General features: G+C 34.6%; 3 protein-coding genes across 5 annotated transcripts in view; 2 read left to right on the top strand and 1 right to left on the bottom strand.

Moving 5' to 3' along the window:
• LOC116852191 (juvenile hormone acid O-methyltransferase-like) overlaps nt 1-3,333 on the top strand; it is a 14,457-nt gene extending 11,124 nt beyond the window's left edge. For all 3 annotated transcript variants that reach the window (XM_032832276.1, XM_032832275.1, XM_032832277.1), the window contains exons 2-6: nt 1,772-2,000; nt 2,075-2,246; nt 2,553-2,685; nt 2,770-2,917; nt 3,057-3,333. In XM_032832276.1, the coding sequence (XP_032688167.1) occupies nt 1,814-2,000; nt 2,075-2,246; nt 2,553-2,685; nt 2,770-2,917; nt 3,057-3,271 (855 nt within the window). In that variant the 5' untranslated portion in view covers nt 1,772-1,813 and the 3' untranslated portion in view covers nt 3,272-3,333. The remainder of the gene's footprint in view (nt 1-1,771; nt 2,001-2,074; nt 2,247-2,552; nt 2,686-2,769; nt 2,918-3,056) is intronic.
• Nucleotides 3,334-6,259: 2,926 nt separating this feature from the next.
• Nucleotides 6,260-7,701, top strand: LOC116852186 (juvenile hormone acid O-methyltransferase-like). The gene is made up of 5 exons (XM_032832263.1): nt 6,260-6,284; nt 6,405-6,627; nt 6,938-7,070; nt 7,155-7,302; nt 7,442-7,701. Exons 1-5 carry the CDS (start codon nt 6,260-6,262, stop codon nt 7,687-7,689), a joined length of 777 nt encoding a protein of 258 aa, XP_032688154.1. The 3' UTR covers nt 7,690-7,701.
• Nucleotides 7,702-12,697: 4,996 nt separating this feature from the next.
• On the bottom strand, nt 12,698-13,396 carry LOC116852194. The gene has a single exon (XM_032832280.1). The coding sequence runs from the start codon at nt 13,394-13,396 to the stop codon at nt 12,698-12,700; it is 699 nt and encodes a 232-aa protein (XP_032688171.1).
• Nucleotides 13,397-14,225: the final 829 nt, after the last annotated feature.

Below are 14,225 nucleotides of genomic sequence, written 5' to 3'. Positions count from 1 at the left end.
TCGCAATCGCAAGATCGCAAGGAAATTGACCAATCATAATTGATTATTCTTCGATCGCAAGAAGAACAATCGACTATGATTAGTCAATTTCTTTGCGACCTTGCGATTTGCGACTAATGTAGAATGGGCTTTATGCAATAATGTGTGCTTCCCGCTTAAATATCTTATATTTTGTCTTTATATATGTATAAATTATGTACTGTCTCTTCTACTATTCGTTTTATATGCCGATTTTAACTTTTTTTCTACAAAAGTAACGGAAAGTAACGATTTTTTTATCGTTACTTTTCAAATAACGGTAACGCGTTACTTTTTAGAATCAGTAACGAGTAACGGTAACGAGTTACTTTTTACCCCAAGTAACGGTAACGGTAACGCGTTACTTTTAAAAAGTAACGTCCCCAACCCTGTATATATATATATATATATATATATATATATATATATATATATAAAGTTGATGAATAGAATCAATAATCTTCTTAGACATAGCTTCTTTGACATAGTATGGCACGAAAAAATATTATATAAGATCAAAAGAATATTATCAGAACAATATAATCAATTATTAGAGTCGTACATTAAAGAAAGAGATTTTAGGATAAAATAGGAAGGATAATATTCTGAATTAAAGAAAAATAAAAGTAGATGTACCACAAGGAAGTTGATGTACACCAAGGACCTACTATATTTATTATACACTGGATATGGTACTAAAACAAACAAAATAACCGTTGCTACATTTACTGATGACACAACTATCCTGTCAGTGACAACATTAAAGAAGTAACAGACTACAAATGGCTCTAAACAGAATCAACAGATAGACAAAACGATGACGTATTAAATTAAATGGAAGCAAAACTATTCAGGTTATTTGTACCAATACGAGAACGAAACACTTACCAGTCAATCTGAGTAAAATTATTGTTTTAATTTTTCCCATATTATGCGTATTACTTTTTATCACATTTGCTTTATATTAAATTTACACATAAATTGAGAGTGAATGATTTGAGATACATAAAATATGTTAAATTTAACACATCAGTTTTTACAATGTACGTACGAGGACTAATTGAACATTACGTGTCATAAGAATAACCATGCCAACCTGGCAAAATATTTGGGAATGAACCTCGATGCTAAATTGCTTTGGAAAAAATACATTAAAAAGAAAGTTAAGAACTAAGACTCAGATATAAAAGAATATATTGACTGATGGGAAATCCCAGCTATCAATTCATAATAAATTACTGTTACACAATTACCGTTACACAAGATATTGGAAGCCATATGGACACATGAAATCCAGCTATGAGGCTGCACAAAAAAAATAACTAAAGAAAAATATAAACATTTAAAAATAAAGTGCTGAGGAACATTGTTAACATCCCTTAGTACATTCGTAACGAAGACCTCCACAGAGACCTCGGAATAGATATGGATATGGAAAAAGTCAAAAGATTCGCGCAGAATAAAGAAAAATTCCAAAATCACTCTAGTACAGCAGCAGTTCAACTACTAGATCAAAAGGGAATAGTTAGAAGACTCGAATTAGCAAAATAACATAAAGTCTAACTAATTTATTATAATTTGAGATGTTCTTAATAGGGAAATCTTAATCGACAATCTAGTAGTAATTTAGTAATTTAGGTGTAAAATGAAATGTTGTTAATCTGAAGACTGGATACGTTGTTAATCTATTAATAAAAATAAAAGGATAAAAAAATTGCAACTGACGTTTAATTTATACACATTATTAAAACAGGTGATATCAAGGAAGCAGACACATTACTGTCTTCAACTCAATATGGCAAATCCGATGAAATACATCCAAACAAACAATTTTTCACATTCTACCGTACAACATTTACTTCACGAATTTGAAGAAGAATTAGGATGTATGTCAGGAAAGTGTATGGATATTGGTTGCGGTCCCGGTGACGTTACAAGATATACTCTCTTACCCGCACTTCACCCAAACGCGGTAGTCATTGGTAAGAAAGTAACACATTGCAAAAATATAATACATGTTAACAAAAATTACAGTTTAATTGCATTGTACATACAGGTACTGATATATCGGAGGACATGATCAAATATGCCAAGGAATTACATGCTAATGAAGAACGACTCGAATTCGAAATTCTCGATATCCAAACTAAACATCTGCCTGAAAAACACATTTCTGCATATGATCACGTATTCACATTTCATGTTTTGCATTGGTGCGCTGATATGCGGTGAGGAAGATGTTAGAGAATATTAGGAAAACATCAGAAAGAAAGATATAAATGTGCATTAGAGATTGATTTTTTTACACTCAACTTTCTTTCAAATATTTTCATGTGACCGACACAAGTGAATGTATTTCGATATTTCCATGACACAACGAAATAGCAATATCACTTCGTTGATATAAAAAATACCAATCAATAATTTAATTATTTCATATATTTGTACATACAAAGTAACCTAATATATTCTGATAAATCTATGCTTTATTTATGTTTTATAGATTAATTTTTGCTTACTTCTTTATTTAATAGACAAGTATTTGAGAATATCTATCACTTACTTCGACCTGGCGGAACTGTGTTAATATTAACGATAATATCTAATGACGTATTTGATATTTTACATGAATTGAAGAAAGACAATCGATATACGTCGTACATGAAGGTAAATATTATTGTCTATATGCTATATCCCTTTGCAAATATTTATTTCTATAAACTATTAAATATTTTCTTTTCGCTTACACAGCATGCGAATAATTTCATTCCTGTATTCCACGATTCGAAACATCCACATAAAGATCTAAAAGCATTACTCAGAAGTGTTAGGTTCAATGTCCATCATTGCAGTCATCGGGAGAGAACATTTTCTGCTCATGACGCACAGAAAATACCAGGTATGAACCTCTAAAATAATATTTCCGTATAACAGATTTTTCCTCTGTTATTTGATTATCGTTTAAAGTATTAATATGACACACGACTTAAGTTGTTTAAGAATTATGACTTTACATTAATTATTTATTATTTCAACAGAAATGATACTGTCTTTCATAACGCAATTTTTTGAGGACATGCCTCATGACCGAATAGCAGAATTAGAAGATGAGTTTACACAGAAATATATGAATAGAAGGTTTTTCCATAAACGGGGATCCAATCAAAATGAAAAAATTGCATCAGATCTACACGAAATATTAATAGTTTATGCGCAAAAGGATAATGACGTCGAAAATATGCCTACATTGTAACCGTGTCACGTCGTCGATGATTGCACGACATAATAAAGCACATTTGCACTTATATTTTACAATCGTAATTATTGCACAATTAGTTGATTGTCAGGATTAAAATATATTTAGTAATGCTTATATACAGTGTTGTAACATATCTATATACATGTATCTTTTTGCAGTATCTATATACTTTTTGTGTATCTATATCTGTTTCTAGTTATATTTTTCAGTTGAAAATCTACTATATCTGTATCTAGTTACATTTTATCTCGTATATGTATCTAAATTTATCATTTTAGATACAAATACAAAATAAAATGCAATTTTGATGATTTTATATATAATTGTTACTTTTTTCACAAGAAACGAAATTGGTTCCATGGTATAAGAATATAAGGTGATGCATTCCAGTAGATGCAGTAGCTACCAATCAGAAAGTTGCCACAAATGCGAAAAACCTAATGGTTCTCATCAGACGTAACATTAATATTTAGCGCAATAGGTTGTTCGCGGAGCTATAAGATAGCGCTAACAAACGCTATTATGACGTCACTAGTGATAGTGTTCTACGTTATAACTGTGCGCCACCAACGCTATTCCTTCCGAGGTAGTGCATTGGTCACGTTAGCGTTCGGTGAGCTTCGCGAACACTTCGGTAGCATATAACGAATTCGATTGCTTGCACTAATGCACACTCAGTGCGCAATAAAGCTTGTTCATATAGAAATCCTGTAATAAGAGATCGGACACCATGTCAACGTTTTGTTTGGCTGCGCTATGTTTGAGACACGCTTCCGGTTAGGATACGCATTCATTAGCTGAATGGCAACACAAGCAGTGGTCTGTTCTTTTCAGCTGCAGTGGCTGCACTGCTGAACTGCAATAAGTTAAAGTAAGATAAGTATACTTCTAGTTTGGTCCCAAACATGGCAAATCTAATATCTACAGGCGACGGTCCAATATCTTTTGTTTATAATATGTTATATTTAAAAATTGTCTTAAATAAATTCTCAAATATTTTTAACTAGTAATATAATATGTACAACATCTAGTAATATAATATATACGAATCATTTTGTTAGCTAAAATGTTTTTAAATATGTATTTAAGACACGATCTTAAATATAAGTATGTACTATAAACAAGCCTTAGCGCACTCTCAGTGCGCACTAGTGCAAGCTACCGAATTCGCTAACAGATAGTATTTATATAGCGGTCAGACCGTTATATATTTAATATCTTTTGCAGTTTTAATTGATGTAAAAAGTGACATAATAATGGCAACAACAATAGCAAACAGTTATGTAGAAATTACTCTTCACGATGCATAAAGTGGAGAAGAATTTTATATAACACTGTCTGGAGCTGATGCTCTTAAAACATAAAACAGTAAATTGTCGTTATATTGTTGTCGTTAAACTTTTCTTTATTTGATCACTTCGGTTAATTTGGAATGAATCTGTTAACCATTTTATCTACTATCTGTAATCATGCATTGTGTATATGTCTCATTGCATCTGTGTATATGTGTAGGCGGTTGCTCGATTAGTATCGGACTCCCTGTATAAACATATATAATACAATCGACTCAAATGTATTGAAATAAAATCTAAGAAGAAGTAATTATTTTTTTGCAAGTAAAAACATGCGTGTGTCGCATTTGCATGCGGAATAAATCATCAGCGGCAAATGTAGTTACACACACACGCGCGCGCCCATATATGTACGCAAGCACGCACGCTACGTTTTGCTATGTATTGCGTCAACTGCGCGATTAGATTAAATTACGATAGGTTACATAATAATTTTGAAAGACAGCAAAACTAACTTTAAAATTGAAACCGAAATAGATTTCTGTGATAAAAAAATATTAATAAAAAGAAAACGATAAATACCAATGGGATTTGTAGAGAATTTAATTGCTTTTATCGTTATCTGTCGTTCCCTGTTAAAAGAGTATTCCATTATTGGAATATGATAGAGATAATCTTCTATAGAGACTTAGCGTATCTTATTGTTTTGTTGGAGTCTATCATGAATAAATCACTGAAAATCTGTCGTAATTAATAATGTATTGGTAATAACAATAGAACCCTCACGGAAAAAACTATAGGAATACGAAAAAATTACTGGCATACCATTGAAGAAACACTAATTTTTCAGTAGCATGTCAGTAGTTTTTATGTATTCTTGCAGTTTTTTCCATAAGCAAAGGAACATAAAGTTTTTTGCCACAAAAAAGATTTGCTACATATCGATAACTAAACATAATTTGCCACAAAAATTAGCCATTTTTTTTATATAGAAGCAGGTTTTCTTATTATTATAGCAAGTAAATAGGTTCCTACAGTAAAGAAAATGTAGCCGACACAATAAATTACGTTTAATTGTTTACATGTAGCAGCAAACTAATTACATATATACATATGCAAATTCTTTTTTTCCATGTATATTACCGCGGGGGCAGACTATAACGCCAAACATCCGCAATTAGATTCTAGGCTGATAACACCTAAAGGACGTCAACTTCTTTTAACTATGGAGACTTTGGATGTCTGGACGTGTTGTCAACTTCTTCTAACTATGGAGACTTTGGACGTCTGGACGTGTTGTCAACAAGGCAATCGACCTACTGGCCTACAGACAGGAAAAAAGTTCCAAATCTAATAGACTTCTGCATAATAAAAGGCATATCAAAAAGCATATCATACTTCCAATGTGAATCCAACTTCGAACTGTCCTCTGACCACTCTCCGGTACTGATCTTAATGTACTCACAAGTCCAAGTACAAACTACACAGCAGTAACACAAATTGCAATAAATTTCAAGAAATCGTAGAAAACACCTTGGATATTAAGAATAAATGTTCCTCGAGATATCGCTTTCTAAAGGACTCCCTGACAATATTCCAGCCGTCAATCTTAGTTTTGACGCCAATGGGTGTTGCAGCGTTCTACAACATTGCCTTATTTGGGCCCAAATAAACTGATGCGCCAGTTAACATGGACTTCCATAATAGGAACCATGGTTGCGTTTTCCAGACTAGTACCACTACTATTCCCCGAGCTTGATCTAATTGAATTTTTTGTAATACTCGTAAAATCATAGAAAATGGGGGAAACGCCTAAAATTCATAATCTTTCCAAGATATAGTAAACGCATCTACCGAACATGCTTCTGGGTCTCGATGCCATGAGCAAAACCTCTTATCGGAGGACACGATCAAATATGCCAAGGAATTACATGCTAATGAAGAACGACTCGAATTCGAAATTCTCGATATTCAAACTAAACATCTGCCTGAAAAACACATTTCTGCATATGACCACGTATTCACATTTTACGTTTTGCATTGGTGCGCTGATATGCGGTGAGGAAGATGTTAGAGAATATTAGGAAAATAGAGAATATTCAGAAAGAAAGATATAAGTGTGCATTAGAGATTGATTTTTTTACACCCAACTATCTTTCAAATATTTTCATGTGACCGACACAAGTGAATGTATTTCAATATTTCCATGACACAACGAAATAGCGATGTCACTTCGTTGATAGAAAAAATACCAATCAATATTTTAATTATTTCATGTATTTATACATACACACTAACCTAATATATTTTGATAAATCTATGTTTCATTTACGCTTTATAGATTAATTTTTGCTTCTTTATTTAATAGACAAGTATTTGAAAATATCTATCGCTTACTTCGACCTGGCGGATCTGTGTTAATATTAACGGTACTATCTCATGACGTATTTTTTATTTTACTTGAATTAAAGAAAGACAATCGATATATGTCGTACATGAAGGTAAATATTATTGTCTATATGCTATATTCCTTTGCAAATATTTATTTCTATAAACTATTAAATATTTTCTTTTCGCTTACACAGCATGCGAATAATTTCATTCCTCTATTCCACGATTCGGAGCATCCACATAAAGATCTAAAAGCATTACTCAGAAGTGTTGGATTCAATGTCCATCATTGCAGTCATCGAGAGAGAACCTATTCTGCTCATGACGCACAGAAAATACCAGGTATGAACTTCTAAAATAATATTTCCGTATAACAGATTTTTCCTCTGTTATTTGATTATCGTTTAAAGTATTAATATGACACACGACTTAAGTTGTTTAAGAATTATGACTTTAGATTAATTATTAATTATTTCAACAGAAATGATATTGTCTTTTCTAACGCAATTTTTGGAGAGCATGCCTCATGACCGAATGGCAGAATTAGAAGATGAGTTTACACAGGAATATATGAAAAGAAGATTTTTCCATAAGTGGAGGTCCAATCGAAATGAAAAAATTGCATCAGATCTACACGAAATATTAATAGTTTATGCGCAAAAAGATAATAACGTTGAAAATATTCGTACATTGAAACTATATCACGTCGTCGATGATTGCACGACATAATAAAGCACATTGTCATCTATATTTCACAATCATGAATATTACATTTCATGATTAGCTGATTGTCAGGTTCAAAATAGATTTAATAATTCTTGTATATGAGCAAAGGGAATCAAAGTTAATATATGTATTTTAATTATAATTTATGACGCAATTATAAATATAATAAATATATTTAGTTTTAATAAATAGATATAAATGAAATATTTGCTTAGTGTATACGTAAAATATATACTAATATCGAAAATGTTACCAAAACAGCAAATAATTTACTAATTATTTATCTTTTATATTTATTTACAATAAATTTCATAAACTGTTAACCCTCATTGACTATCAGTTAATTAATTGTAACAATTGTCTTTTATTATTGTGCTTACAAATTATTTACGAATATTGCACGACATTAATAACAATTTTTAACAATAAATAATAATAAATAATAACAACAATAACGATAAATAACTATTATTAATAAAAGTTAATACCGACCAAGTGTCTTGAGGTTCAATATGTTGAATATAACAATCTTAGGCCGAGGAAAACAGTCAATTGCAGATTTAGTGTCAGCTAACCGACAATATTCATTAGAATACGGCAAATAGCGCTAAGATAATCAAAGGATGCTTCAATTGTTACCCAGAGAGCACAAAATCTTCAAGGGATATCTACGGACATGTAGAAGTCTTCAGGATGTCTTTGGGATATCCTGGGGACTTATGCGGACATTTAGAAGTACTCAGGATGTCTTTTGGATGTCTTTGAAAGATTGTGCTGTCTGAGTACATATTGTCTCTGTACACAATCGGAAAGTTACTTTTAGAGTACGTCACAGGCACGAATCTGCAGCCGGTCTTATATTAAAAAAGACGGATTAAAAATGCTCAAAAAATCGAATATTAAATAAAAAATCTGAAAAGACCAGTTTCAACTTCTTAATGCACTCGTTTCACCACTTCGAAGTATTATTTTTACTGTTATTTGTCACAGAAACCAAGATCTTAATTAATTAAAAATTACTAATTATTGATATAATTTCATGATGTAACAATGTTTTTATAACAACCCAGACAGCACAATATCTTCAGGGAATGTCCTGGGATCTTTAGGATATCCTGTAAATATACAGGACTTTATTCCATCATTGTTAATAAAGAAACATATTTAGCATTCATAAAACGACACTAATAACAATAAATAACAATAATAAATAAATAACAATAAATAATAACAATAATTATTTATTTAATAAATAATAACAATAATTAATAACAATTAATATCGACCAAGTGTCTTTAGGTTTAATATATTAACCTTTTGCACTCGGATGTTCTCTCAGAGGGCACATTTTAAATATAGCAAAGATGTGTCTGAGTGCAAAGGGTTAAATATAACGATCTTAAGTCGATGAGAACAGCAAATTGTAGATTTAGCGTCAGCTAGCCTACAATTTCTCATTAGAATACAGCAAATATATACTGTTTCAGAAGTAAACCGTAGTTTCTTTCTTTTCTGATAATATATTGTGTGACATCAAGTGTCATTTTTAAAATTGTACATTTGTCGATATGTTAACAATAACTGGTTAAGCAGTTAAATTTTATCGGAATTACTGTGTAACGGCACTTATGGGAATTACTATACGTATATAAGTTATTACATAATATAGCGTATCAAATTTTATCTAAATTACATCGAATAATTTAGAAATGTGTATCGTAATGATATAATTTGCAAAGACCGAATTTGTTATTAACCTTTACCTACTGATGATAACACATTGTGACTTTGCTCATTGTTGTTAACAACTCACAATTATTTACCATTCGGCACTTTCCCATCATTCTCGGATACCGATATTGTATTCACTTGACGCGAAAATTTATCCGCAACTGCAAAATTTCAACTATATTTCGCCGTTGATATCGTACTAGAATATCGACATAAGATAAATGTCGCTCTGGTTCTTCAGTTTCTACTAAAAAAGGGAATTCCTTCTGACTTATTCCTTATTCCCCCTACATTATTGATGTTGATATAATAAGAATTAAGTTCCATGCTATGATAAGACTCCCACTATATATATATATATATATATATTACTTATACAGAAATTCATCTTACCTTTTAAGATTGGTTTAACAGAGAATTTTTAGTCGTTATTATTAATAATTTTTAGTCTTTATTATTAATAAATAATCATGATATATGCTGAATGAGATAAATTTAAAGTTGTTTTGATTTTTTATTAAAATTAATTCTATAAATTTCTAATTTATATTTTGTTGATATCTTGTATATCCGAAAAGTAAAATTCCGATATATTGGACATAATGCAATATACAACAAATACATAAACAGTAAGCTAAAATGCAATCATAATAAATAGCGCACAATTATGCCCAAACTGCTAGCCTATTATTATTCTGACGACACGCGTAGCTGGGATATCCGTGAAAATCAAGGATCCGGTAAAGTTACGTCTGCTAGTCGCGTAGTTTCGAAATTAGTTACGTCTTACTTTCGCTAGAATGCCTCAACCGCTCACATGTGTTGCCGTTTCCGTTTGAGCGTTCCTTATCGCTGCCACCGGCACTCATACAGCTAAAAGGTCAAACATTCGGTATATTATTTCAAACGAAATTATTCGTCCGTGTGCAGTTATCTTAATGTGAATTGTTCGTTGCGGTAAGGTGAAAGAAATATATAAATATGTGTGCAGAATACTCTGCTTAAATCCTACATCAATATTTAATTAACTTCACGACAACATTCTCGAATGTCTTGAAATTAAAATTAAAAAAAGAAAATATTTCGTAAGTTGTGTTATATGAAGCCGAATTTCTCATAATTCTTTTATTTAACTATCCTGAATAGAAAAATTTCCAAGGAAACATAGTCACATATGAAAAGTTTGTCAGTTTTGACTGTTTAGGCTTAATTAGACAGTCACTATTGAACAAATAAGTAAGAAAATTATGTTGAGATAAAATTGGATAATTATTGTTCACAATTATAGGTAATTCTAATTTTTTTATAGATGGTGTTGTTAAAAATGTATTTTCTGGATTAAGACTAGTCAGAAGTTAGCCAAATTAAACAGACTAGCAATTGACAGCTAGATTATATTCAAAAGTTGCAATATTCTAATTTCTACTTCCTAATCTAACATTAATCAGATATTAATTAGAACCAAATAATTAGTAAATAATGGCTAATTTATGTCTATTTAAAATTGATAATATCCTGGCTAATACTTTTTACACATTCACTGCAATGAAATTGGAAAAAAATGTAAAGTTAATGCTACAGTTCTTACTTAAATTAACCATTTTTATGAATGACCGTCTTAGTAAAAATTAAACAAAAATATGCATGTTTATGTAAACGCAAGTGTTCATGGAAATATATGTGCACACATATATGCACCTTCATATTAATGTAGTTTCATATAAAAGCACGTATTTAATGTTTTCGCAGTTAGTTATTTATGAAATATATGGAGTGTCTGCTGATAACATATATAACTCTTCTGTAGATTATTAATCTACAGATCTTAGTCTGTAGATTAGGTCAAATTGAACAAAAAATGTTTCTATCGTTTTTCAGACACTCAATATAAAACTTTGAGTTATTAATTAAAAAAAATAACGAATAAGCGCATGCACGATCGTTCGCCAGTCTTATTTAATTAATAATTAAAAAATCTAAATGGTTATTTGTAAAATGCTATGGTAAACTCGAATATGATGGCCATACCGGAAAAATAGCTGTGGTCGCGTGCGTCGTTTTCTTTGTTTCCATCTTAGGATAATCGCTCGCGAGAAGAGGAAAGTATGTGCAAGAAATGAGATGGAGATTAATATAAAAATGTCGTGTTTTATTCTTCTTTACATCCTTCTAGTGTGTACGTGTGTCAGTGTTTATTATTTATTCATGGCGAGCGGCTGCGATATTGGAGTGTCCGTCGTAGCATCGGCTCTCGTGATGAGCGACGGTGATGGACGGTCGTCCTCTGCCGCGTCGGCTTCTGCGAAGATCGTCCGCGAACGCCGAATATCGCTGGTCGTACCGGATTCCGTGGTGATCGACATCGGAAGACGATTTCTGCGTCGCCTTGTCGGTGGTCTGCCGAGGTTGTTGTGGCGAAGGCAGGTTCCTGGACTCGTACCGAGGTGAAAGCGGACGCCTTGCTCGTATGTTTCAAGTTGTAAGCAGCTCTACGAGCGACCGAGCCTTACCTTATTGGCGCCTGATCGATTGTTTAGAGCACCCAAGGCCGAAGGGACTCTGTAGATCGCCCGGCGAAGTACTTATGCTCCGAAGGCGAAATCGCGCCGTTCGGCAGACTCGGGATCGCAGACTGGGATGCCACAAGTTGTGCCTCCACGTCGTCAGGAGATTGCGAGCGCTCGACCACCGGTGCTGCCCCAGGAGGCCGCCTGAGAGGCGAAGGCGTCTGGGGTGGTGTTGTGTACAAACGTTGCCGCTTCCGCGGAGATGAGGCTCTGTCCATCTGTCGTTGTGTGGCAACGGCGGGTCGCTTCCTAGGTGACGGCGTCCTAGGATCTTCGTCGATGAAGGTGTCTCCGGGATGGATGACCACAAAGAGGCGGGCGAATTGGGCACGTTGCCTACCCACGTCTCCGCAAATTCCTCATTGCTGTCAGGATAGAACAGGTCCAGTAGCCGGGCCCAGAGCCGTTGGCGTCGTCGCTCCTGAGCCTCACCTTGAGGCCGGTGTTGCTGCGGCTTCAGGTTGTCTCCGGCGTCCGTCCGGCTGAGCTGGAATCAACTCCCCGCAAAGAGTGTTGGCTCTTGCTCCTGGTAGCGGAGCTAGTACGTCTCTCTCTGGGCGTCTCAGGATTTAGTTCACTTTTCTTCTCCTTAAGAGATGTTTCGTCGTCGGAAGACGAGAGCGAATTAAAAGTCCACTCACCTTGCTCTCTATTTATAGGAGAGTTTCTTCCATGTGGTGAGTGTGAGTGAGTTTTAATTCCGTGAAAAATCGCTAGGCTCGCGCTTCCCTGAATTTCATCGCGAGGCTCCCATTTATCGTCGCGCAGCCGCACTTCTCGCAGCACTCGTCCGCTATAAGGTGCGCCCCATATAAGGCATCTCCCGTTCTTTTAAATTCCCTATGCACCTCGCTTGCTGAGCCTCCCCTTCGTTGTTTAAAGGCTGGGTTCTTGAAGCGTACCGGAGGCTTCGAAATTTTCCCGCTTTCTGTCCTGATTGCCGTCTCATTTAAAACGTCTTGCGCGATCTTCGGTTGCTGTGTCAGCATCGCTGACGGAATACTTGTTTCTTCCGTCAAAATGTATGCCGGTTTTAGACGATCGATTGAGATGTTGCTCGTCTTTGCTCCTATCATCAGTTTAAAAAACTTTGGATTTCTTTGCATGACTTCGTAAGGACCGTCGTATGTGGGCTGTAATGCTCGCGTCGGAGCATCGTATCTTATGAATACATGAATCGTTTCGTTCATGTTCTTGTATTCAAAGACGGCTCGTTGACCATGCTGTCGTACTGTTTGCGGTTGAAGCTTTTGTATGCGACGTCTGAGGTCCTGAATAAAGCTGCTGGAGTCGTTTTTCTCCGCCGATGATTTTTGTAGAAATTCTCCCGGCAGTCGAATTGGTTCTCCGTAGATCATCTCTGCTGGCGATGCCTGTAGGTCCTCCTTGAGAGCGGCGCGTATGCCCAACATGATGACATGTAGGATTTCTACCCAGTCTTGCGTTTAATAATATGCAATTGGCTTTCAAAGTCTGTGAAATCTCTCGATCATGCCGTTCGCTTCCGGGTGGTAGTGCGCCAGTGTGTTGCGCCGGTCAGCTTCGTTAGCTTCTGGAACAATTCGGCTTCGAATTGACGACCTTGATCTGTCGTGATTCGAGAAGGCGTCCCGAATCTTGCCACACAGTTGGTAAACAAACTTTGGGAGACTGTCTCCGCTATGATGTCTGTTATGGGGAATGTTTCCGGCCACCTCGGCGAATGCGAAATGGCTCCTATTCAGCGCTTAGGCCGAAAGTCGCCTATGTAATGTTAGGTTATAAGTTATTTTGCGTTAGCGTAGAGAGCCCAATCTCGGATAGTTTTTTAGGGTGTTTTAAAGAAACATTGGCCCTTGAAAATGTCTATTTTCGAAAATTACGTCAGATATGCTTATATCGTTCTGTGTCGACTACGGGGTGACAACGCGTTTTTGCAGGACTCTGCTGCCTCTGTAGCACACCTAGTACATTGAAAATATTTTTCCAATATCCCAAAATCGCCCCCATAACGTCAGATCCATCACAATAGAACATTCGGACTCTCGCGAATGCGAAATGACTCCTATTCAGCGCATAGGCCGAAAGTCGCCTATGTAATGTTAGGTTATAAGTTATTTCGCGTTAGCGTAGAGAACACAATCTCGGATAGTTTTTTAGGGTTTTTTAAAGAAACATTCGCCCTTGAAAATGTCTATTTTCGAATATTACGTCAGATATGCTTCTATCGTTCTGTGTCGATTACGGGATGACAACGCGTTT

The sequence above is a fragment of the Odontomachus brunneus genome, unplaced genomic scaffold, assembly GCF_010583005.1.
Source record: "Odontomachus brunneus isolate Ranch 3 - 2012 unplaced genomic scaffold, Obru_v1 Obru_scaffold_205, whole genome shotgun sequence".
In the NCBI taxonomy this organism is placed as follows: Eukaryota; Metazoa; Arthropoda; class Insecta; order Hymenoptera; family Formicidae; genus Odontomachus; species Odontomachus brunneus.
Note: the sequence above shows the minus strand (reverse complement) of the source record. Positions and strands in the feature narration are given on the sequence as shown.